Here is a 23,363-nt window from a genome sequence, read left to right on the forward strand (position 1 = left end):
TCCCTTGGCTGAGAAGCAACCCCACACATGAATGGTCTCAGGATGCTTTACTGTTGGCATGACACAGGACTGATGGTAGCGCTCACCTTGTCTTCTCCGGACAAGGTGTTTTCCGGATGCCCCAAACAATCGGAAAGGGGATTCATCAGAGAAAATTACTTTACCCCAGTCCTCAGCAGTCCAATCCCTGTACCTTTTGCAGAATATCAGTCTGTCCCTGATGTTTTTCCTGGAGAGAAGTGGCTTCTTTGCTGCCCTTCTTGACACCAGGCCATCCTCCAAAAGTATTTGCCTCACTGTGCGTGCAGATGCACTCACACCTGCCTGCTGCCATTCCTGAGCAAGCTCTGCACTGGTGGTGCCCCGGTCCCGCAGCTGAATCAACTTTAGGAGACGGTCCTGGCACTTGCTGGACTTTCTTGGGCGCCCTGATGCCTTCTTCACAACAATTGAACCTCTCTCCTTGAAGTTCTTGATGATCCGATAAATGGTTGATTTAGGTGCAATCTTACTAGCAGCAATATCCTTGCCTGTGAAGCCCTTTTTGTGCAAAGCAATGATGACGGCACGTGTTTCCTTGCAGGTAACCATGGTTAACAGAGGAAGAACAATGATTTCAAGCACCACCCTCCTTTTAAAGCTTCCAGTCTGTTATTCTAACTCAATCAGCATGACAGAGTGATCTCCAGCCTTGTCCTCGTCAACACTCTCACCTGTGTTAACGAGAGAATCACTGACATGATGGCAGCTGGTCCTTTTATGGCAGGGCTGAAATGCATTGGAATTGTTTTTTGGGGGATTAAGTTCATTTTCATGGCAAAGAGGGACTTTGCAATTAATTGCAATTCATCTGATCACTCTTCATGACATTCTGGAGTATATGCAAATTGCATTCATCATCACTGAGGTAGCTGACTTTGTGAAAATTAGTATTTGTGTCATTCTCAAAACTTTTGACCACGTCTGTACAAACCCACCAGGGTTGGGGTCAATTCCATTTCAATTCAGTCAATCCAGTAAATAAATTCCAATTTTAATTCAGATTATCTTAATATTCCTGTTTACTTCCTGAATTGACTGACTTCAATTGGAATTGACCCCAACCCTGAAACCCACCCATCCCACCCCTCCCACCCCTCCACTGGAACCTAAATGCTGGGTTTGGACAGCCCTGGGGCCTGGGGACAGTTGAGTCTAGGACACGGAGGAGATGGGGTTGTGGGGGGAGCCCATCTGAGTGAGCACTTTGTCCAGCCACTGCAGAGGGCCGTGCAGGTGGATCTCAATCCAGCAGGGGGTGCTGGTCACGTCCTGACGGTGGTACTCTGCACCCCAGCCCTGGGAGAGCAAGAGGAAGAGAGCTATTCTATTTAGGGACAGGTATCATCAACATGGCTCTTTCTCTATCTTATTTCCTTGATTCTTTGAATCCTCTCGTCTTCATCTCAAAGCATAAGATTAGCCCCTGACCTCACCTCCTTCACACTGAACCATTTAACATTATATTCTCTATATTATGGGATGTATGTCTATGACGGTTACCTTGACGAAGCTCATGCGGATGGTGCACATCTTGGTCAGCTCGTAGACAGCCTCAAACCCGTGGTTGACGGACTGTGCCAGCAGCTCAGCAAACTCCTGGTTGTTGAAGATCTTGAGGCTGCAGCCGCTGGGGATCTTACAGACGGTGGTGGGGTGGAAGCCGTGGTGGTAGTTACAGTTACGACTCTGGACGAAGATGCTACTGTCACTCAGACATTCAGCGTACACTTCACCACCCACATAGTACAGGTGGACTCCTGGGGAGAGGGGAAGAGAGGGTTACATGGGAGTAGAATGGAGTACAGTAGAGTACAGTAGTACAGGTGGACTCCTGGGGAGAGGGGAAGAGAGGGTTACATGGGACTAGAATGGAGTAGAGTACAGTAGTACAGGTGGACTCCTGGGGAGAGGGGAAGAGAGGGTTACATGGGACTAGAATGGAGTAGTGTAGAGTACAGTAGAGTAGAACTTGCTTGGATTCTTAATTGATCCATTAAAATGCTGACACAATTATTTATGATTGGACTGCACTACTCCTGTTTAGCCACAGTCCACAGCCCATAACACATTGACACTAACAATTGAACCAGTCCTGTGGACAGTGTGTCCAGGGCCTTATATTTGGGAAAATATAAGGCAATATAAGAGTGTTCCCATCCATGGCCATTTTTACCTTTGCCAATGTGTCGCCGGGTGTTCTCTATGGTTGAGTTGCGGTTGACGTTGGAGAGGAGGCCCAGGCAGAAGCGGTTGCGGTTGTTGGACGGGTCGGTGAAGCCGTCGACCAGGACGCTGGTAGAGTTGGCCTGGAACGCCTCTCCCACCCGGTTGTTCAACTCGTAGTACACTATGGAGCACCAGTGTTTAGGTTCCTCGTAGGCCACCGGCTGAACATCTAGGACAAAGGGAGCAGAGGACACAGGGATGAGAGGAGAGGAGAGAGGGATGAGAGGAGGAGGTTGTTCAGCTCATAGTACTCTATGGAGCACCAGTGTTTTGCCTCCTCGTAGGCCACCGGCTGCACATCTGTACAGGATGTCAAACACACACAGAAAGGGTGAGCTGTGTGTATGATCAGACACACACGCAGGCACGCACACACACACACAGTGAGACATTTATACACACACGCACACGCATGCACGCGCAGATTGACTGGAGTGGCTTATGAGCATCAGGCCTTTTGTTCTGTGTTCTGATAAAGTTCAAGTCTGTCTGTCTGTCTGTCTAGTCTGACTATCAGCTGCAGTTTGATATAATAGATGTTAGGCTTTCATCTCCTTCTTCCTTTACTAGGATTAGAGAAAAAAATTGTGTTGTGTATGTTGATGACAAACGTGGAAAATGTGTCTGAAATGTGTGGTATGTGAAGTAAGTCTAAGTACACAGAAAGCTATAGGTCATGTTTGCATACAACCGAAACAGAAAATCAATGCTGACAAATCCATCCAACCCCAGTAGACTGACTGTGGTCAGTCTGGACAGGGCCAGTCTTGATCAAATACTGTCACTGACTGCAGGCAGTCTGGTCTGGGATCAGTATTTATTGAGTCAAGCAGTCAGTCAATAGACCAAGCCAGTGCCCGCCTGGTGCCCTCTCCCAGTATCTTGGGTGAGCTTTATGCCAGCTGGCCTCCTCTCTCTGAGGGAGGGAGAGTTTATCCAAGCGGCATACTTCTCCCTAACTTCCTCTGCTGAGAGTAGTGGCCAGCAGGTGGGTTTGGTCTATGCTTTTCGGCCCACAATGGAAACCTCTCCTACCACTAGCACACTGCACAGGATGCAGCTTGGGGAAGGACAGAAAATTCCCCAATCGCCACTTCCAGGGAGTATTTCTCCACACCCATTGCAATATTCATCTGTGTGGGTGGGGATACTACTGTAACTGGATGCATAACAATTGTATAGGGAGATTGGTAGGGAGATTGGAATACTGGTTTTAGCTAGCGTAAACACTTTGTACAATTCTGTCCAATACCTTGGCTGCTGAAAGTATCCACAGACTTGGTGCTGTAGACACTTTAAAATTGCTTCGACTTCAAAAATCAAACACCCATGACACATTATCTTTTGCCATGTAAATAGCCTGCATGACTGGTGGCGTACATGGCTTTTGTGTAGCACTGACTGTTCAGATGTGTGATGTGAAGGAATGCCAGATCTCCACAGCAACTAACGATTGACTGAACCACAGTTGAGGTAGGTGGTAGCAAACAAGGTTTTTTTATTTGAAATAAGTGTTTCAGATTTTAAAAAAATTGGATGTAATTAGTGAGGCCAATTCTTAACAAGTTCTTAACAAGCTTTCTGTTAATTACCATCAGCAGAGATGACATCAGCCAGAGGTTTTTAAAAGGCCTCGTAAAAACTGCTCTGAGACCAAATTTAATTTGCAGACTCTCTGATCTTTCCTCAGGGTTGCATGTATAGACTGACGCTTTTGTGTTCTTCATACTCAAATCTAAAACCTAATGCCTCAAAATGGTGTGAGATACTCTGCTTTTCTGAAAATGGATACGCGTTAATGCTATTTTTCCTTTTACCCTGCATTAATGATCGTATAAAATTCCCCTTTAATTCTCTTTTAATTGAATATATGAAGGAAATTGTTTTCTAGCTAATCTTTTCCAACCCATGATGTGCAATTTTGAAAGTCATCACATTAATCACCCCTTATTTTAACAGAGGGATTTAGCACCTACATCCGTTTTTCTTACTAGCATTACAACATGCATGAGATCTTAAATGAACACTACCACAAACCCCAACAACCACGACTACTTTTCAAGTGTTCTTTTCAACTACATAGCCTATTAAAACTGGGCTTGATTCACCACGACAAATAAAAAGCAGAGCGTGTCATGGTTGCGTACTTGGTGTTCCCAGAAATCCCATGCACCTGTAGTACGAGCAGGCGGGGCGCTGACAGCTCTAAGTGGGTGATGTCACAGCTGATTACCTGGCCTGTTGCTGATCTCCAGGGGCAACGCAGGGACCATCATGTTGGTGTCCATGGGCTGGGGGCAGTCCTGAGTCATCCGCTCCTCTGGGGGCATGTAGGCTGGAGGGGGGGTCTCTGGAGGAGGGCAAGGAGATGGGGAGAGAGGGTTAAAACAGAGAGAAAGAAGTCTTCCAACTGTCACCCTATATTGAACATTGACTTACCAGCTTTATCTGTTTTAGAGCCTTTGGTTTACTCCAACATGCTGACAAAAACACCTTCACCTACACCAGGGTTTCCCAAACTCGGTCCTCAGGACCCCAAGGGGGGCAAGTTTTTTTCTTCTTCTCCCTAGCACTACACAGCTGATTCAAATAACCAACAAGCTTTAATAATTTGAACCAGCTGTGTAGTGCTATGGCAAAAACAAAAACGTGCACCCCTTGGGGTCCCGAGGACCGAGTTTGGGAAACGCTGACCTACACAGTACAGCGACCTGAATATTCCTGTCATACGACCTTTACTTCCTGTCATCACCTACAGTAAGTCTACTGCTGCTTAGCCTATTCCATTGTTTAGATTGGACCGGCCATTTGCCAAGCACACACATATACACTGAGTGTACAAAACATTAGGAACATCTGCTCTTTCCATGACATAGACTGACCAGGTGAATCCAGGTGAAAGCTATGATCCCTTATTCATGTCACTTGTTAAATTCACTTCAATCAGTGTAGATGAAGGGGAGGAGACAGGTTAAAGAAGGATTTTGAGACAGTTGAGACATGGATTGTGTATGTGTGCCATTCAGAGGGTGAATGGGCAAGACAAAATATTGAAGTGCCTTTGAACGGGGTATCGTAGTAGGTGCCAGGCACACCGGTTTGAGTGTGTCAAGAACTGCAATGCAGCTGGGTTTTTCACATAACAGTTTCCCGTGTGTATCAAGAATGGTCCACCACCCAAAGAACATCCAGCCAACTTGACACAACTGTGCGAAGCATTGGAGTCAACATGGGCCAGCATCCCTGTGGAACGCTTGTGACAACTTGTAAAGTCCATGCCGCGACCAATTGACTCTGTTCTGAGAAAAAGGGTCTGCAACTCACTATTAGGAAGGTGTTCATAATGTTTTGTACACAGTGTAGATACCCAAGAGGGTGATGGCATGATTCAATACATTGTTATCACGCCAAACGTTATTAAAGTTATTAGTGAATTGTACCTGGCATCTGACCTGGCGTCTCACCTGGCATCTGGAATGGGCTGCCTGGGTCAGAGCTGGTGGGGGAGTGGGGGAAGGTGGCACTGCTGCCACTACCAGGGGAGCTGGGGTAGCTGTTCCCCCCAGGGGAGTGTGCCTGTGTCTGGGGGAAGTTCATCTGGGTGTTGGCCTGGGAGAAGGACTCTGGGAAGGTGGCGTTCTGGGGCATGTGGGGCTCGTTCTGGTGCAGAGGGTTGCGGAAGCGTGGTAGCATGCTGTGTTTGGCATTGAACTCGCTATTCCGCGGGACCAACACCGGGGGCAGCACTGAGACAGAGGGGAAAGGAGAGGGGAAAGGAGAGAGGACATCAGGTTCATGTTCAGTTGGCATGAAACAGAAGAAAACGGACTGAAACAGGGAGGGACTACCTGGACTTGCCCAATAAGAAATACATATGTTTGTTTTCTGCTGTTAAATGTTTTAAATGTTTTCTGTTGTGTTCTCTTATGAACACGACCCAAGGTTAGTTACAGTCAGTTTCTGTATCTCTATACTGATTTGAATTGTATGTTATGGCCCAATTCGGCACAAAATGTCTGCCGGGTCTGTTGCACCATTGCATAGATAGACACTATATAACACATTCATAATTGGTGAGGCCAGTTTCCTTTTGAATGAAAGGCACATCCAAATACACTCTTCTCTATAATCAATATTCCAATCATTAAATATTCTAGCCTTTACAACTCTCAGCAGTCCTATTTTTATCATTTAGTTTCATTGAGATGTCCAGAGCCTTTTTAGTTGAATATCTGCTATGGTGCAATGGCTGACCCTGCTAGCAAGGGTATTGGGGGTAGCGAGGGTAAGGGGTTAGCCCTCTCTTTGTGTCCCTAAGCCCCATGAGTCCAGTTAGCGCGCGCACACACACACACACACACACACACACACACACACACACACACACACACACACACACACACACAGAGCCAGGATGGACAGAGTTCTTTAATTACAGCATCATAAAAAGCCTCTCTCTTTCTCTCTGTGTCTCTCTCTCTATCCCTCCTCCCTCTCTCTCTCTATTCGCTGTGCACATTTGCAGATGCCCCTGCATTTTTGGAATTGCAGCTTGCAGAGTGTTGGTTTAGCCAGCAGTTTTTGGCCTCTGTACCAGACATTCTGTTCAGAGAAAACATCTCAGAGGTGAGTGAGTCCCTTTATGAAGAATCTATCACTTGGGGGGAAATATTTGTGGCTAATTGGTGATGTGAGGACCATTCAGAGGTATGAGATCAGATATAAACCACTAGAGATCTGTTCCACCGATATCCATAAATTGGTAATAAATATATAATTAAATAATACTGAACTAATAGTGGAACTAAGAGTGTTGTCAATGGTGGCAGGTAGCCTAGCGGTTAAGAGCGTTGGGATAGTAATCTGAAAGGTCACTGGTTCAAATCTCCAAGCTGGCAAGGTGAAAAAATCTGCCGTTCTGCCCTTGAGCAAGGCAGTTAGTTAACCCCCAACAACAACTGCTCCCCAGGTGCTGATGATGTCAATTAATGCAGCCCCCCACACCTCTCTGATTCAGAGGGGTTGGGATAAAAGCGAAAGACACATTTCGGTTGAATGCATTCAGTTGTGCAACTGACTAGGTCTCCCCTTTCCCAATAAAATGCTATAATGAGAAAGATTACTGGTCAAAAGTTGTGTTTTAAATTCTAATTACAGCATATTTTGTTGACAAATTTAGTTTGAACGTTTAAAAAAAGGTTGAGTCTGAACCCTGGCTATTGTTCTATATAAGACTAGTGTCAGGGCGTTTCATGTTATCTGTTCTATCCTGGTGTTACTGCTTTGGGAATAGCTCTGTCTGTGTGTGTGTGTGTGTGTGTGTGTGTGTGTGTGTGTGTGTGTGTGTGTGTGTGTGTGTGTGTGTGTGTGTGTGTGTGTGTGTGTGTGTGTGTGTGTGTGTCTGTGTGTGTGTGTGTGTGTGTCTGTGTGTGTCTGTGTGTGTGTGTGGGTGTGTGTGTGTGGGTGTGTGTGTGTGGGTGGTGGGGGGAGGTGTGGACAGACAGGTGCTACAGCCCAGTTGTTAAAACAAGTGTGTGAGGCGGGCATCCACTCCTTCCTCCCATTGTGTGTGGCTTCCTGTCCCCTTCTTCCTCAGAGAAACACCACGTGTGTGTGTGTGTGTATGTGTGTGTGTGTGTGTCTGTGTGTGTGTGTGTGTGTGTTCCCCGGCCCGACCGGCCGCACAGAGCACGCCAAAAACAAAGCCCTCATTCTCCCCCGGCTGGAATTTCCTGTTACACACACACGCACGCACGCACACACACACACACACACACACACACACACACACACACACACACACACACACACACACACACACACACACACACACACACACACACACACACACACACACACACACACACACACACACACACACACACACACACACACACACACACACACACACACACACACACACACACACACACACACACACACACACACACACACACACACACACACACACACACACACACACTGAAACACACTCGCCCCCCTTCCTGTAGCACCCTGTGGACAGCTGTTTCTGTCTAGTCAGCTGGGCCTCATCTTCTGCTTAGCAGACAGACAAAAGAGGACATTTGATGTCCCCTGTCTATTAGGGAAACAAATATATTTCGGTTTCACACACACACACACACACACACACATACATACACATGCACACGCACACATACAGGCACACGCGCACACACGCATAAATACAGTACACGCACGCAAGCACACACACAGCTGAGATTTCTGAGGCATATCAATAGTCTGTGGTGGTTGTTCTTTTCTCATGTGTCTCAGTTCAGACAGATTAGAGCACCTGGCTGACATGGGGAGGATATGAAAGGGGAAAAGGGAGAAAAAATAAGTGAACGTCTGCAGAAACCATGGGAAGGGGAAAGCCACGACGAGAGAAGAGAGAACATACGGCTGATGATAGGGGAGGAACAGGCTGCTGGGGTGGGTATGTTATGGGTTATGTTTAGGGTCATTTGTATGGTTCACCATGAATGGTTCATGTTCAAGAGCGATGTGAAGGTTCATAGGAAAAGTATGGACTATCACAACACATTTTGAAAGGGTATCATAAATCAAACATACAGTAAATGGGAATTAGGCTGGAAAGATCTAGTGGAAAAACATTAGATATATTTACACAAAACATAATAAAAAAGCATATCATCCCAGATGATAATTTTACGTTGACTTTTCAGCACAACATAAAAACCCTCTAGTGCTTCAATGTCCCCCCCCCCACTCACCTGGACTGTCCACTCTCTTGTAATGGTACGGGTTGATACAGACGTCCTTCTGCTTGGCGCCAAACGGGTACTCACAGCACTCCAGAGCCTTGAGCTCATGATGAGACTGCAGGTCGGGCCACCTCCACACCCTGCAGTAGATCACATGGGGTAAGCCCTTCCTGTGGGACACCTGAAGTCTCCCGTCCAGGGAACGAGGGATGGTGACACAGTTACTGGGCTGACCCGGGCAGCTCAGAGCCCTCTCCAACTCCTCCATCGCTCCCTTCTTCTTCTTCAGTTTCTTCACCAACGCGTCTACGGCTTTCTCCGCCCATTTTTCCTCTTCGTCTCCCTGTTTCCAGCCGAGGAGGCGCTTGACGGCCGGGCTGGTGAAGGAGAACAGAGACGTGACGTTCATGGTGACGTTCGTGTCTGTCGCCTCTTGCGACCGTGGCGTTGTTGGGACGTTACACGTGAGTGTGCAGGGGTGGGTTTTACAATACAGAGATAGTCCACTTGGTGAAGGAAAAAGTTGGAGGTTAAAAGCTGCTGTTCTTTTTTTGGGGGGTGACACTGATTGAGATGGCAGGGTTGCTGGGTAGTCCTCGGTCCTCAAAGCTTCAGGACAGAACTTCTGAACAGGATACCTAGGAGGAGGAAGATGGAGGAGAAGATTAAACCAACGCTAACGAGATCCATAACACTTCTAACATAGACAGACAGACTTCAACAGATTCCCTTCAAGTGGACAGTTGAAGGAAGAGATATCAGTGTTCCCACTAATCCTGCCTGGAAAGCAACTAGCAACCCTCCAAAGGAAACGGAGTGATGCAGTCTATTAGCAGAACAACATTGGCGAGGAGAGAGGGCCAATGATGTCACTGTGTCATGACTTCTGGGAATTGACAGCAGTGGGGTGACAATGAACACCGTCCCACTACAGTCAGCAGCCATTCTCCAAATAACTTCCTGTACACAAGGCCCTGTTACCGTCACATAACCACTCTCAAATGTCACTCAGAGAGATCTCTGTTTCAATATCAACACTAGCAAACTATGTAGAATGAAATCATGTATTGGGCATGCATTCTTGGAAGTATGCTAGAAAGGACATTAGATCATAGAACTCTGCCATATCAATGGGGGCAGTTACATAGAATTATCTGCATTATCCAATAACATTCATTATCCAAATGATTTAGTTGATCAAGAAAATACACATAAAACATAAATAGAATTGGACCAACGAAGCAGAATTGTTAAGCTAAAATTTGGCCGAAAATGAAAGTAAACAGAACTTTATTGACTATATGTTTTATAAAACACCCAGCAACAAACAGCTTTAAGTGCAGGAATCAGCTAGCGACATCCAGGCCAATAAAAGAGGAAATGCATGGTGAAATTCAGGATAAATGTGCCCCATTCACTGAGGTCCTCCGATACCAATTCACCAGGAGAAACGAGCCCACTTTCTCCTTCTGGAGTGGAAATATGAGACCAGGGACTCAATAGTTCATACTCCTTCTGAAGATATCAGCAGTGATGGAAGCAAGTAGCATTTCGGTTGAGGATAGTGTAGCCTACTCACTTTTCAGGTACCCACATAAATCTCTGCTTTATTGTGCATCCATTTCATTGTAAACATTATATATCTATCCACCACGACAAAAATACACACACACACACACACAAATATCATATTTGTATTACCACTGAGTCAGAGACTAGGCTAGCTCTGTGACATTAAATACAGCAACAGATTAGATTTCCTATTACCAGAAACAAAAACATAATCAACCTTCCTCTCTTTTTTCACCAGTCTGCAATCTTCGCCTTTCACACAACGCAGAGGGTTATTTTTAACCATTGTGATAGCCATGTCTCTCTGTATGTGCTACTGTATGTGTGGCATACTATTACTACTGCTACTACTACTACTACTACTACTACTGCTACTAATATATTACTGCTGCTACTACTACTACTACTACTACTGCTACTACTGCTACTACTACTACTATATTACTGCTACTACTACTACTACTACTGCAACTACTTCTACTACTACTACTACTGTTGCTACTGCTACTACCACTACTACTGCTGCTACTGCTGCTGCTACTACTACTACTACTACTGCTACTGCTACTGCTGCTGCTGCTGCTACTACTACTACTACTACTACTACTGCTAATAGTACTACTACTACTGCTACTAGTACTACTACTACTGCTACTACTACTGCTACTACTACTAGTAGTACTACTACTACTACTACTACTAGTACCACTACTACTACTGCTAATAGTAGTACTACTACTACTGCTGCTACTACTACTACTGCTACTACTACTAGTACTACTACTACTGCTACTAGTACTACTGCTGCTGCTACTACTACTACAACTGCTAATACTACTGCTACTACTGCTGCTGCTACTACTACTACTACTACTACTACTGCTACTACTACTACTGCTACTACTACTACTAGTACTTCTACTGCTACTACTGCTGCTACTACTACTGCTACAAGTACTACTAGTACTACTGCTGCTTCTACTACTACTAGTACTACTGCTACTACTACTACTACTAGTAGTACTTCTACTGCTACGAGTACTACTACTACTACTACTACTACTACTACTACTACTACTACTATATTACTGCTACTACTACTGCTACTACTACTACTACTCCTGCTACTACTACTACTACTACTACTACTACTACTACTACTGCTACTACTAATACTACTACTACTACTCCTGCTACTACTACTACTCCTGCTACTACTAATATTACTGCTGCTGCTGCTACTACTACTACTACTACTACTGCTACTACTACTACTACTACTACTATATTGCTACTACTACTACTACTACTACTACTACTACTCCTGCTACTACTACTACTACTACTACTACTACTACTACTGCTACTACTAATACTACTACTTCTACTCCTGCTACTACTACTACTCCTGCTACTACTAATATTACTGCTGCTGCTGCTACTACTACTACTACTACTACTACTACTACTACTACTACTACTACTACTACTACTACTATATTGCTACTACTACTACTACTACTACCACTACTACTGCTGCTGTACTACTACTACTAGAGACAAACAGGCAGTGATCGTTCTGTGAGAACAGGTGTTGTTTACAACAGCTGGGAGGATGTGTGTGTGTGTGTGTGTCTGGCGGTAAGGTGAGGTGTCATTGGAGGCCTGCTATTGCTAACCACGCTGACAGGAAAGCTGAAAGCTCCTCCTATATTTAGCCTAGCCGCCCAATCACATTTGCTAATTTAAAAAGCGGTGTAAGGGGAGGGGAGAGGTGTGTATGCGAAGGCATGTGTTTTGGTGTATGTGCACGTGCTCATGTGCGTGTGTGAGAGAGAGAGAGAGAGAGAGAGAGAGAGAGAGAGAGAGAGAGAGAGAGAGAGAGAGAGAGAGAGAGAGAGAGAGAGAGAGAGAGAGAGAGAGAGAGAGAGAGAGATGAGCTACTTCAAGGGAAACCTGGGTTTGAGGGCAGATATCCTCTGTGTGGCCTTCTGCTGACCAGGGCCAGGCCCACTCCCATGATGCCACATTGGAGAAGCATTGTGTTTCAGCCATATGGGAGGAAGTAGCTATGGGATCTATCACTCCGTCTCTGAGAACAATCAGAGGACTGAAGAAGAGGACATATGTTTCCTCTCTCTCTCTCTCTCTCTCTCTCTCTCTCTCTCTCTCTCTCTCTCTCTCTCTCGCTCTCTCATGGTGGGCAGCACATCTCCTATAGGGTTGACGACCTCTCCATGGGTGGACAGGGGGATGGGAAGGGTTAGGATTGGAAAGGGAGGGTAAAAACGTTGTCTCAGTGTTGTTATGTGACCTTTACCTGACCTTTACATGTGTTCTGTATACCAGTGGAGGCTGCTGAGGGGAGGACGGCTCATAATAATGGCTGGAAAGGAGCAAGTGGAATGGAATCAAACGCATGGAAACCATGTGTTTGATACCATTCCACTAATTCCATTCCAGCCATTACCACGAGCATGTCCTCCCCAATGAAGGTGCCACCAACCTCCTGTGCAGTGTACATATACGATACCCAGAGCATTTTTCAAGAAAATATGCATTTTTAAGTTGTAGATTTTATTGTGTATTAATGACTTTTGCAAATTGTGTCAAATAATTCAGCATTAGCTGCCATTGATACTATGTAATGTTGCCTTATTGAATTTGAAATAAACCATTCTCTCTCTTACTGGTTTTCCCACCATTCTGGGATGAGATTCCCTTTCCATGAACAGAGAAGGAGAGAAAGGTCAAAAGAAGCAATGATACACAACTCAAGACAAAAGGCAGCTCTTGTCTGTCAATCTCAAACACAACCCTGCTTTGATGGGTCAGTCAGACAGTCAAACAGTCAGTCAGACAGTTAGTCAGTCACTCAGACAGTCAGTCAGTCAGACATACACTCAGTCAGTCAGTCAGACAGTCAGATAGTTAGGCAGTCACTCAGACAGTCAGTCAGTCAGACATCAGATAGTTAGGCAGTCACTCAGACAGTCAGTCAGTCAGACAGTCAGATAGTTAGGCAGTCACTCAGACAGTCAGTCAGTCAGACAGTCAGATAGTTAGGCAGTCACTCAGACAGTCAGTCAGTCAGACAGTCAGATAGTTAGGCAGTCACTCAGTCAGTCAGTCAGACAGTCAGATAGTTAGGCAGTCACTCAGACAGTCAGTCAGACAGTCAGATAGTTAGGCAGTCACTCAGACAGTCAGTCAGACAGTCAGATAGTTAGGCAGTCACTCAGACAGTCAGTCAGACAGTCAGATAGTTAGGCAGTCACTCAGACAGTCAGTCAGTCAGACAGTCAGATAGTTAGGCAGTCACTCAGACAGTCAGTCAGTCAGACAGTCAGATAGTTAGGCAGTCACTCAGTCAGTCAGTCAGACAGTCAGATAGTTAGGCAGTCACTCAGACAGTCAGTCAGTCAGACAGTCAGATAGTTAGGCAGTCACTCAGTCAGTCAGTCAGACAGTCAGATAGTTAGGCAGTCACTCAGACAGTCAGTCAGACAGTCAGATAGTTAGGCAGTCACTCAGACAGTCAGTCAGACAGTCAGATAGTTAGGCAGTCACTCAGACAGTCAGTCAGACAGTCAGATAGTTAGGCAGTCACTCAGACAGTCAGTCAGACAGTCAGATAGTTAGGCAGTCACTCAGACAGTCAGTCAGACAGTCAGATAGTTAGGCAGTCACTCAGACAGTCAGTCAGACAGTCAGATAGTTAGGCAGTCACTCAGACAGTCAGTCAGACAGTCAGATAGTTAGGCAGTCACTCAGACAGTCAGTCAGACAGTCAGATAGTTAGGCAGTCACTCAGACAGTCAGTCAGACAGTCAGTCATCGACAGACCATCACACCACATGCTCCAGACCAGCTGCAAAAAAACAACTTGTAATCCAATTCAGATGGAGGATTCCAGGAAAGTAGAGCGCGATAGACTGTAACTGGAACATCTGGACAGTCAGACCTCTCTCCACAATCACCTACTGTCAACAACATCATACACTTGGATTAGATCTTCTAGATCTCTCCAGTCCAGACTCTACTTGGGTATTTCGCTCTGGATAAGAGCGTCTGCTAAATGACTAAAATGTAAATGTAAATGTATTTCCAAACCTGAGAATCTGAAGGGAATAAGTGTGACTTTCGCTCACAGTTAAAAATTGTATGTTTTATTTAGCTATTTCAGTAAAAAAAACATGACGTTTCATTCGTCAATTGCCATCATTAGAATCTACTAATCTCCAACCTGAGGAGGATCTATAACGTATGACCAATATATGGCCACTGTTTGACCAGAGTTTGACCAAAGTTATATAAAAGGTCAAAATGGGATTGTATTTATGCTTGAGACAGACAATGCTCATTTGGGGTTGTCTGTGGACCAGTCAAAATAGAATGGGGCCGGTGTTTGCCCTACTCTGGACTGTATAGAATGGGGCCGGTGTTTGCCCTACTCTGGATTGTATAGAATGGGGCCGGTGTTTGCCCTACTCTGGACTGTATAGAATGGGGCCGGTGTTTGCCCTACTCTGGACTGTATAGAATGGGGCCGGTGTTTGCCCTACTCTGGACTGTATAGAATGGGGCCGGTGTTTGCCCTACTCTGGACTGTATAGAATGGGGCCGGTGTTTGCCCTACTCTGGACTGTATAGAATGGGGCCGGTGTTTGCCCTACTCTGGACTGTATAGAATGGGGCCGGTGTTTGCCCTACTCTGGACTGTATAGAATGGGGCCGGTGTTTGCCCTACTCTGGACTGTATAGAATGGGGCCGGTGTTTGCCCTACTCTGGACTGTATAGAATGGGGGACAGTTTGGGCTACTCTGATAATCTTACATTATAGGGGTGTAACGATCCATCTACTACATCGATGTATCGATTTATATTCCTATGATCCAACTACATCGATCTGTGCTCGGCGAGTTGGCCTTTTGGACAACATATATCGATCTAACATGGTTTTAAAATGTAATAAATCGATTGTATCGATACTAGGAAATAACCCATTGGATTTAAGCACGTCAGACTTTATATGCAGGGGTGCACATAACTGGTACGCAGATACGCAAGCGCGACAAAAATCAGGAATGCGTAATGCCACTTGTGTTACTACGCGCCTTTGCGTACTTGACCGATCTTCTCATCTAACCTTACACATGACATGTTGCTTGTCAACTACTGTCAGGGATGTCCAAAAAGCAACAGACATTAAGCAGCTTCTTTGGCGTTTCGCCACCTACAAAGAAACGCCAACTGGAGCCAGAGCCGAAGAAAATAATTTTTTTCGGAAAAGTGGCTCCAAGATGTGCAGTGGCTTGAAGCTAACGATGAGCGCACTGAAATGTGGTGCAAGATTTGCCGCTCAAATCCACATCTAGCAGACAAAACAGGTGCATTTTATAAAGGCCCAAAGAATTTCAACCATCCTTTATTTGACAAACATGAAAAGAGCAAGGAGCACACGAATGTGGCGCAAGCCATTGCTAAAAGCTAGCCGAGAATAAATGTCCAGTCGCCCACTTGCCAGATGGCGAGACAAGCTGAATGAAGAACAGCGGCAAGCTCTGTTTAATATTTTTCTCTTTCCATAAAGCTAAACACGCACGTCCCATGTCTTCCTATTCTGAGGATGTTCCTTTACTGAAGCGGCTAGGAGTAAATGTCGGAGGTGCATATCATTCACGTGAAGGGGGCACACGGATCATGCAGAGCATCGCTCACACCATCAGCGGGGAGTTACGAGCCAAGTTGCAGTCTGCTGAATTTTGGGGGCTGCTTTTTGATGGATCTGAGGACATCACAAAAACTGAGCAGGAAATAGTTTACATTGTGTCTGTGTCCAGCAACGGAGAGTTTACTTCGGACTTTATTGGACTGATTGAATTGGGTGCTGACCGAACCGCACAGGCCATAACAGACGGACTTGTGAGACTTTTCCAGGACACAGGCTTGGATGACTGGACAACAAAGTTGGTCGCTGTGTGCACAGACGGGGCTGCTGTCAACGTAGGTATCTACAACGGCGTTGTGCCAAAACTCCGGCAACATGCTGCAGTTGGAGACTCCCTTGTGCACATTCTGTGCACCGCACACACACTGGAGAATTGCGCGAAATCAGCTGATCGCAACGTTCCTTACTGTGAGACATTTCATCGCTCTGTGGTCAAGCTGCTGCAGTTTTATTTACAAAAAGGTGGAGCAAAAAAAACTGCTGCACTGAATAAAGCTATGTGAAGAAAATAAGATCTCCTTTGTGGAACTGGGTAAGTTTCATAATACCAGATGGTCTGCATGGAGGCATGAAACACTGTTAAAAATATCAAGACTATTGCCAGCCATTAAAATGCAACTGGTTACGAGTGATAAGTGACTTGCAGCATATCTGCACAGAGCGTTTTCAGTGCTTTCTGTCAAACATGCTTGACATTTGCAACATTTTGAAGACCACATCCATTAGGTTTCAGAAGGAAAAGCTGACCATTGGAGAATGTAAGGATGAACTCATGGTGGCCATTGGACAGTTCACACTTCTGCTTGATGGTGAAAGCCACAGGGCACACACTGTTTCCAATGCTGATGCTGACAGAGACAAGACACACTTACTCAGGGGGTTAATTGAAGAGTTTGAAATCAGATATGACTCCCTCAAGTCATGTGATCATTTCTTAGTATTTGATCCTTCAACATGGCCTCAGGAAATGCAAGACCTCCACAGTTTTGGAAACACAACAGTTTGCAGCATTCTCAAGAAATATGAGGCCACCTTGCAACTTGACAAAGATACCACTGTGACAGAATGGATGCGCTTAAAGCAGGCAGGAAAACGCCTGGGAGCCTCTTCTGTGTATGACTTGGTCCAAATAGTAAGTACAAGTAACCCAGATGCTTATTCCAACATCAACAAGGTGGTTAAGCTGTCTCTTACACTGCCTTTAAGCAGTGCAGCTTGTGAGAGGGGATTCTCACATCTCAACATAATAAAAACCAAGTACAGATCTTGTCTGTCACATGCTCGTCTCTCAGCCCTGATGCACATTCACCTGTCAAAGCAGACCACAGAGACATTTGACCCAAAGCTTGCTGTTGACCTGTGGATGGAGACAGCTAATCGGAGGCTCAACCAAGGACAGGGAGGTGTATCTGCAGCATCTTCATCTACCATGCAGGAAGCTGAAGCAGAGGACAGTGGGGGGCGACACTGAAGAGGACAGTGAGGAAGACTGTACTTATTAAGACCACGCTACATATGGGGTGAGTACCAGACACCATCTGCTGGTACTCACCTGAGTAACTCACTGAAAAAGGTATGTGCACCCCTGTTTATATGGATGTTTTTTCTTAGCACTTTTAATGATAAAGGCTTTAAACATTACTCGATTCAGTCTGCCTATCCGTGACGTCATCGCGCCAGCAGCAGCGCAAAGGCGCCAAGACAACAAAACATAGCATGGCGGACGACAGAGGAGAAGCCGACGAGCGAGAAATTATCAAGCCACCATTGCGGTCCTTACAAGAAACAGGAATCTAGGAAACTTCACCTGCACTGTCCAGTATCCAGGTATTTATTTCAGTCACACTGGTTGAATTTTTGGCTAAAAGGTTACTGAATCGATTTCAAGTCACTGAATCGTTTCGGATCGTATCGTTCTAAATGAACCAATATCGTCCTTGAATCGTATCGACAACCACGAATCGTGATACAAATCGAATCGTTGTTAAAACGAATCGTTACACCCCTATTACATTAGCTTTATACAGAATGTTCTGAGAACAGGAGAACAGGGAAAAATGTAAATGAGAAACCAAAAGTAATGTGATGGGTAAGGTGTTGTTCTCTAATGCCACCTCTTCTACATCTGATTCCCTCCAGAAGATCTGTCACCTGAAGTAAACCATTAGATGGTTTCAGTATCACCTTATTAGTCATCAGGTACAATAACTAGATCAGTCATTTTCGGATAAATGGTTACTACAAGTCATTATTTGATCAATGGTTGTTGGTTACTACAGGTGACCCAGTAGATCAGTAATAATCTGATATCTGATCCCCCTCCTAAAGATAAGCCTGACCTACACTTTTCTCTCTTCCCTAAACCTCCCAAACATCTTCTTCGTGCCGTCCCCTTCTCTAACCTCTCTTACCCAACACATACTTAGGGTGTGTCCCAAATGGCACCGTATTCCCTACATAGTGCACATAGTGCTATGGGCCCTATGGGTCAAAAGTAGTGTCATATCCAGAGGATAGGGTGCCATTTGGGACGCAGACTTACGCCTCTCTCTTACACAAGTAGGGTCCAATGAAGCATCACACAAATATCTGAAGCGGACAGGTTCCACTCTTACCCCCCCCTGCCCATTTAAGCTGAAACACACACCGCCATTTACACAAGAGCTCCATAAAAGTGCCCGGGCAGCGCTATCTATCTACCGCCCTTGCCTGCCATTCATTCAGCCTGTATTGGGTTAGCGAGCTAACCGCCGCTAACGCTAACCCGTTAGTGAGTAGTTAGCATAGCCAGGCAGAATTAATGGGAGTCAGTGGGATCTAATAGGTTAGCCCATGATCACGTGTCATTGACAAGGCCTGTTAGCCTGACCTGTGCCGTTCCGAGCCTGCGCTAGCTGCAAGCAACCAATCCCTACCAACCCCATTGATCATTTTGCGCTAGCTGCTTCGGTCAGTGCTGTTAATCAATTTAGGGGCCGGGGCTGTAGGATGAGGAGCCAGTAATGATGCTCTCTGCTCTCTCCCCAGAGACCAGGCATTATAAAGAAGTTACATTATTTATCAGCAGGGCCTGGACGGGGCCTCCATTAGCCCCCACTCAATTGAGTCGCTGGCTATAAAGGAAGGAGTGGATGGAGAGAGGAATAAAGAGATGGAGAGCGATAAAGATGAGAGGAGAGAGGGATGAAGAGATGGAGAGAGATAAAGATGAGAGGAGAGAGGGATGGGAGATGAGGGGGTGGGGGGGCAGAGAGTGTGTGTGTGTGTGTGTGTGTGTGTGTGTGTGTGTGTGTGTGTGTGTGTGTGTGTGTGTGTGTGTGTGCGTGCGTGCGTGCGTGTGTGTGTGTGTGCAAGTGTGTCTGAGAGAGAGAAAAAGAGTGAAGAGAGACAGAGAGAGGAAAGAGGAAGGAGTGAGAAGGGGTACGCAAATTCTTGTTAATACACACACTGTCTAGCCTCTTGGTGTAAACCTTCCACTTCACACAGGAGTGTTCCCTCTAACTGTCAGCTCAGCAGCCAAACACAAATAGTGACTGTATGGCCTGGTTGTGCTGTCTCCCTCTCACTCTGTGTGGCCTGACCCACCTATTACAATTATTATATGTTCATTAATACACAAATAACAGTCATCAAGTGCAAAAATTGGATATCAAAATTCAAAGCAACCAAGATAAAGTGTTTCGGCAAGCAAGCCCTCACGAACTAGGCCTACCCACGACACACGACACACAAACAAACATACGGTCTCTTCAGTAGTCAGAAATAACCAGACAGACTCTCAGACGGAGGTGTTGCCCTTGGCAACTAGACACAGCATTGACCTGGGAGGACTACACAAATCTAGGGTCAGTTATCACACACACACACACACACATATCCACCACACCTCACATTAGCCACAGACATAACTCACCCACTGTAACCAACACATGGTGTTTCAATCAGCTATCCCAACCATCCCAGGCATTTGGGGTAAGTGTTGTGTTTATGGTGGTTGGGGCAGTCGGGAGGACACTTCAGGCCAACACATCATGAGGGGTCTGGGATGAGATGGGTCAGAGACATATAGAGAAGGGCTATTCTGAGGATGCCTCTGTCTGAACTGAGAATGATGTTATGGCTGGAGACTGGAACGTGGTTAACTGATGTTTATTCCTATAAGGGGGACATGTCTCTCCAAGTCCACCATGTGCTGTCCCAGACTGAATACAGGAGATGTCCACCTATAGATTACCAGAAGAGGAACTGAGAAATGTGCTCTTGCTAATGTGCTATTCCCTCTGTATAAGATCTAGACTAAATGTCATAACTAAGACTGGACTAATTTTCACAGTGTTAACTACACAGTAGAACTGTAATGAAAAATACTTCTTAAAATACTTATCACTATCAATACTAGGATTTAGCGATACAGTAGACTTGTCCCTTTCACTCCTTCCATTATCCTGTCTTTAGCAAACCTACCATCTATCTGTTATAAGCATCAGACCTATCTTTATAAACTATGTAACACAGGCGTTGCATCACAATCGTTATATCAATTTAAAAGATTGAATAAAGGCAAACTGACAAACTCTACAGTGTGCCCCGCAAAGAAAACAGAAACAAATTGTTCATCTATAATAAAACACAAAGCTGAATTTGACAAGAATGCAGAAGGATTCAACAATTGTACTAAATCATGGACAAGGACAAATTCCAGCCCTTTGAGTAATCTGATATGTCATCTTCAATGATGTCAGGAGATCTGGCCCTGCTGCTCAGGGTCTCACACACACACAGGCTCGCTCTGCATCCATGAGACATGGAACACACACACACACATGCATGTGCAGGTGCACGCAAACACACACAAGATGGAGAAGATAGATAGCCTATGTTGATTATTGAAATCAAGTCATTTAGCCCTGAAAGACACAGCTTCCCTTCAAATTTACACTGACATTGAGATGAAGATCACTGTTAATAAATCTCGCACATCTTGGTTTTGCTGCTACATGCATGATGCATGAACATCAATCAAATAATCTGCATATAAAGCTTTAGCCTGAAGCAAACACACCTCATTATCAATCCCTCAAACATTTACAGATGGAAAGTAAATATGTGTGTCACAAATCTGATATCGGATGTTGATCTTATTTCTGAGTACAAGAGGCCTACATCAGTAGCATATTAGATATAACCACAACAAATACAGATGGACAGACTGATGTCAAACATCATACCAACACAATGCATCACAAAGGTTAATCATCAAAGTAGACTGACTGCACACACATTGAAATTCACACATTCTGCACGCTATTAATATTGTTTACAAGTATGTGTTCCAACTGTAGAATACACTACAATCAGGATGATACAATGTTACAAATATAAAATGAATCCCACATTATACTAATTGCCAATCAATCTCTAATGCCAAATATGATAGACAGAAAAGTTTGAAGCCTCAAAAGACACTTTCACTATCCCTTTTTAAAAGTTGCAAATGCTAATTATTATAATTTTTTATAAACAATAGATATAGTCAACCGAACATACTCATTCCCCCAAGGTTGTTTATGTTTTGACGGGTGAAAAATACAGTTTACAGTACCTTATAAACCGCTATCAAGCTCGCTCTCAAAGCTTCCATACTATACAGCTGCCTGTCTTCGGTCTATTCGCGCTGGCGTCAGTGAGTCGCGGAGCCGTCGCACCCTCCGCCGAGCGCCAGTATCATGCCGCGGGATACAGTTTGGGGCGGTCCGTGAATAACAAGACCTACTTTTACACATCTAACATTTTCATGCACTGTGGAATGGATTATGTAACTATAAAACAATGTATCCTTTCGTGGAGTTTTTTAAAGGAGGGCTAGCTCTTTTGCTATTTTGGCAGTGGAGACTCTCTTTAGTGGAGCACCAAGTTGATTGTAGAGGACTATATACTCATCTGAATCCTATGTTTGAAGCACATGAGTTATTGTCGTTAGATACTTTAATTGGAAAAACTTGATACAGTTATGTGCTGCATCTTTTATATGCAAATTGCATGAATGAGAAAATAAGTACAGTTATCATATTTATTTGACGAAACTGTGAACATTTTTGAGGGTTTGATTAATTGTGATTAGATAGCCTAACATTTTTGCTGATGGATTGTCACAGCTGTTTTTGATGAACAGTTGCATTTATTCGAAATATCTATTTATTGCCATTGATGTATTGCTGATTCAACAAAATGCCCACACATATGCACACACTGTACGACTGTTATAAAGGTAAATAAAGATTGTGATCATTTCTTGTCAAAGGAATGCATAGAATACATTATAAGTGAATGCATTTCACCGACATAAAAACGTAGGTTCTTCTGGTGAAATAATATATAATATAATAATATATGCGATTTTGCAGACGCCTTTATTCAAAGTTACTTACAGTCAAGCATGTACACAAAAACAGCTGTGCCAATCCATCTGCAAAACTATAAAAGCAACATGCAACAATTTCAAAGATTTGACTGAGTTACAGTTCATATACGGAAATCAGTCAATTGAAATAAATAAATTAGGCCCTAATCTATGGATTTCACATGACTGGGCAGGGGTGCAGCCATGAGTGGGCTTGGGAGGGCATAGACCCACCCACTTGGCAGCCAGGCCCTGCCAATCAGAATGAGTTTTTCCCCACAAAGGGGCTTTATTATAGGCAGAAATACTCCTCAGTTTCATCAGCTGTCTGGGTGGCTGGTCTCAAACGATCCCGCAGGTGAAGAAGCCTGATGTGGAGGTCCTGGGCTACCATGGTTACACGTGGTCTGTGGTTGTGAGGCTGATTGGATGTACTGCCAAATTCTCTAAAACGACGTTGGAGGTGACTTATGGTAGAGAAATGAACATTTAATTATCTGCCAACAGCTCTGCAGTCAGCATGCCAATTGCACGCTCCCTCAAAACTTGAGACATCTACGGCATTGGATTGTGTGACAAAACTGCACATTTTAGAGTGGCCTTTTATTGTCCACAGTACAAGGTGCACCTGTGTAATGATCA

The 23,363-nt window shown here is 44.8% G+C and overlaps 1 protein-coding gene across 3 annotated transcripts; it reads right to left on the reverse strand.

Moving 5' to 3' along the window:
• Positions 1-1,141: 1,141 nt before the first annotated feature.
• On the reverse strand, positions 1,142-21,996 carry smad1 (SMAD family member 1). Of its 3 annotated transcripts, none has more exons than XM_041843279.2 (7): positions 21,924-21,996; positions 9,027-9,655; positions 5,733-6,014; positions 4,502-4,618; positions 2,216-2,437; positions 1,543-1,799; positions 1,142-1,338 (listed from the first exon to the last, which is right to left on the reverse strand). In XM_041843279.2, the coding sequence occupies exons 2-7, from the start codon at positions 9,424-9,426 to the stop codon at positions 1,195-1,197; spliced, it is 1,422 nt and encodes a 473-aa protein (XP_041699213.1). In that variant the 5' UTR covers positions 9,427-9,655; positions 21,924-21,996; the 3' UTR covers positions 1,142-1,194. The 3 variants fall into 3 exon arrangements, with proteins under 3 accessions (XP_041699213.1, XP_041699211.1, XP_041699214.1); XM_041843277.2 differs by having other exon boundaries at positions 5,709-6,014; XM_041843280.2 differs by lacking the exon at positions 5,733-6,014.
• Between the last annotated feature and the right edge of the window lie 1,367 nt (positions 21,997-23,363).

Source organism: Coregonus clupeaformis, chromosome 22 (assembly GCF_020615455.1).
Source record: "Coregonus clupeaformis isolate EN_2021a chromosome 22, ASM2061545v1, whole genome shotgun sequence".
NCBI lineage: Eukaryota > Metazoa > Chordata > Actinopteri > Salmoniformes > Salmonidae > Coregonus > Coregonus clupeaformis.

Bases quoted from the DNA above. Each gene is read 5' to 3' on its own strand.
- smad1 (XM_041843277.2), bottom strand. From the start codon at position 9,426: ATGAACGTCACGTCTCTGTTCTCCTTCACCAGCCCGGCCGTCAAGCGC. The intron at 6,015-9,026 runs GTGAGTGGGGGG...CCTCTGTCTCAG, and splicing joins CAAGAGAGTGGACAGTCCAG to TGCTGCCCCCGGTGTTGGTC. The intron at 4,619-5,708 runs GTACAATTCACT...GCCCTCCTCCAG, and splicing joins GACGCCAGGTCAGATGCCAG to AGACCCCCCCTCCAGCCTAC.